The 1,177-nt window shown below is 43.8% G+C and overlaps 1 protein-coding gene across 1 annotated transcript; it reads right to left on the reverse strand.

Annotated features, from left to right (window-relative positions):
* Positions 1-919: 919 nt before the first annotated feature.
* Positions 920-1,115, reverse strand: PPTG_24838 (hypothetical protein; the record flags this gene model as incomplete). The annotated part of the gene is made up of 2 exons (XM_008918692.1): positions 920-940; positions 1,014-1,115. The coding sequence occupies 2 exons, from the start codon at positions 1,113-1,115 to the stop codon at positions 920-922; spliced, it is 123 nt and encodes a 40-aa protein (XP_008916940.1).
* Positions 1,116-1,177: the final 62 nt, after the last annotated feature.

Consider the following 1,177-nt stretch of genomic DNA (forward strand, 5'->3'; position numbering starts at 1 on the left):
AATACACCCATTAACCACGAAAGGGTTAAGGATTCGAATTTTTGGGAGGAGGACATCTGGAATATATGAATGATGGGTCCATAATGTGCTCTGTAAGTCAGCTTTAGACCGAGTTGTATGATCTAATTCCGCGTAATGCGAGTAGAACAACAAAATCTTTAGTGCCCCTATAGATAATAGCAGCACTGTACGATACTCAACTTTCATTTGCTCTCTTTCCCTCTATTTAGGAATAATATTAATATCTGTTTCTCACATGCTTATTACCTGTTGTGTACAAATCAATGCTAAGCTCCTGTTGTAAGCCATGCGTATTCTGTTGTGAGCTTAATGCGAGATCAAGTCAGTTCTTATCTTCTGTCCACATACATTCAGTACTCCGACTCTGAAATCGGCATGAACGATTGAATAAATACAAGTCTAGAATAGCAAAATGAAAGTCAAGAGTTGCATTAACTAAGATTTCCGGCGTTCTAGCTACTGATGCATCGTTTCCTCAGCCGACAGCACTCATATCACGTTGTCTACGAATGGTGTGCACAAGCTCCTCCACCTTGTACTGAAATCTGCTTCCGTCAACGAAAGATGCCCTCCATATGTATACGCCGTCGAGCGGGGACAGTCGGTATGCTGCAACCTACCCAATGCGGCGGTCTGGGACTGTCACCCACCGTCCACTACTTCAAACTCCTCAACAACCGGTCATTTCAGAGCCCTCCCGGACTGTTTAGTGGAAATACCGATAAGCCGGCCAATATCATAAGAATCGTTTCGCTGCAGGCTGTTTCCTATCGAGTGTGGACGTCCAGACAGCCCACGCGTGTGGATTGTTTCTAACGCCCGATCAATGTTCAGCTTGTCTAAGAGATGCAGAGAGGAGATAATATGTGAGCAAATCCACCCCGAATGATTGCATCTTTTACAAGTACAGCTGAAAGCGCTACGAATGGATAAAGTCTGCAATGCACACCGTTAGACTGTCACCAAATACTTTGAAAATACACAGTTCTTACCTCAGGGAGGTGCCATCTTGACTGCAGGGGAAGGTTCTCAATTTGGGCAACCTGTCGCTGGTGTAGTATCACTTCATGAAGTGACGAAAACATAACTTGCATATCGACTATAGCATCTTCATGCCCAAGCCAATGCAAAGATCACTGGAATATAATACAAAAAA

This window comes from Phytophthora parasitica, assembly GCF_000247585.1.
Source record: "Phytophthora parasitica INRA-310 unplaced genomic scaffold supercont2.266, whole genome shotgun sequence".
In the NCBI taxonomy this organism is placed as follows: domain Eukaryota; phylum Oomycota; class Peronosporomycetes; order Peronosporales; family Peronosporaceae; genus Phytophthora; species Phytophthora nicotianae.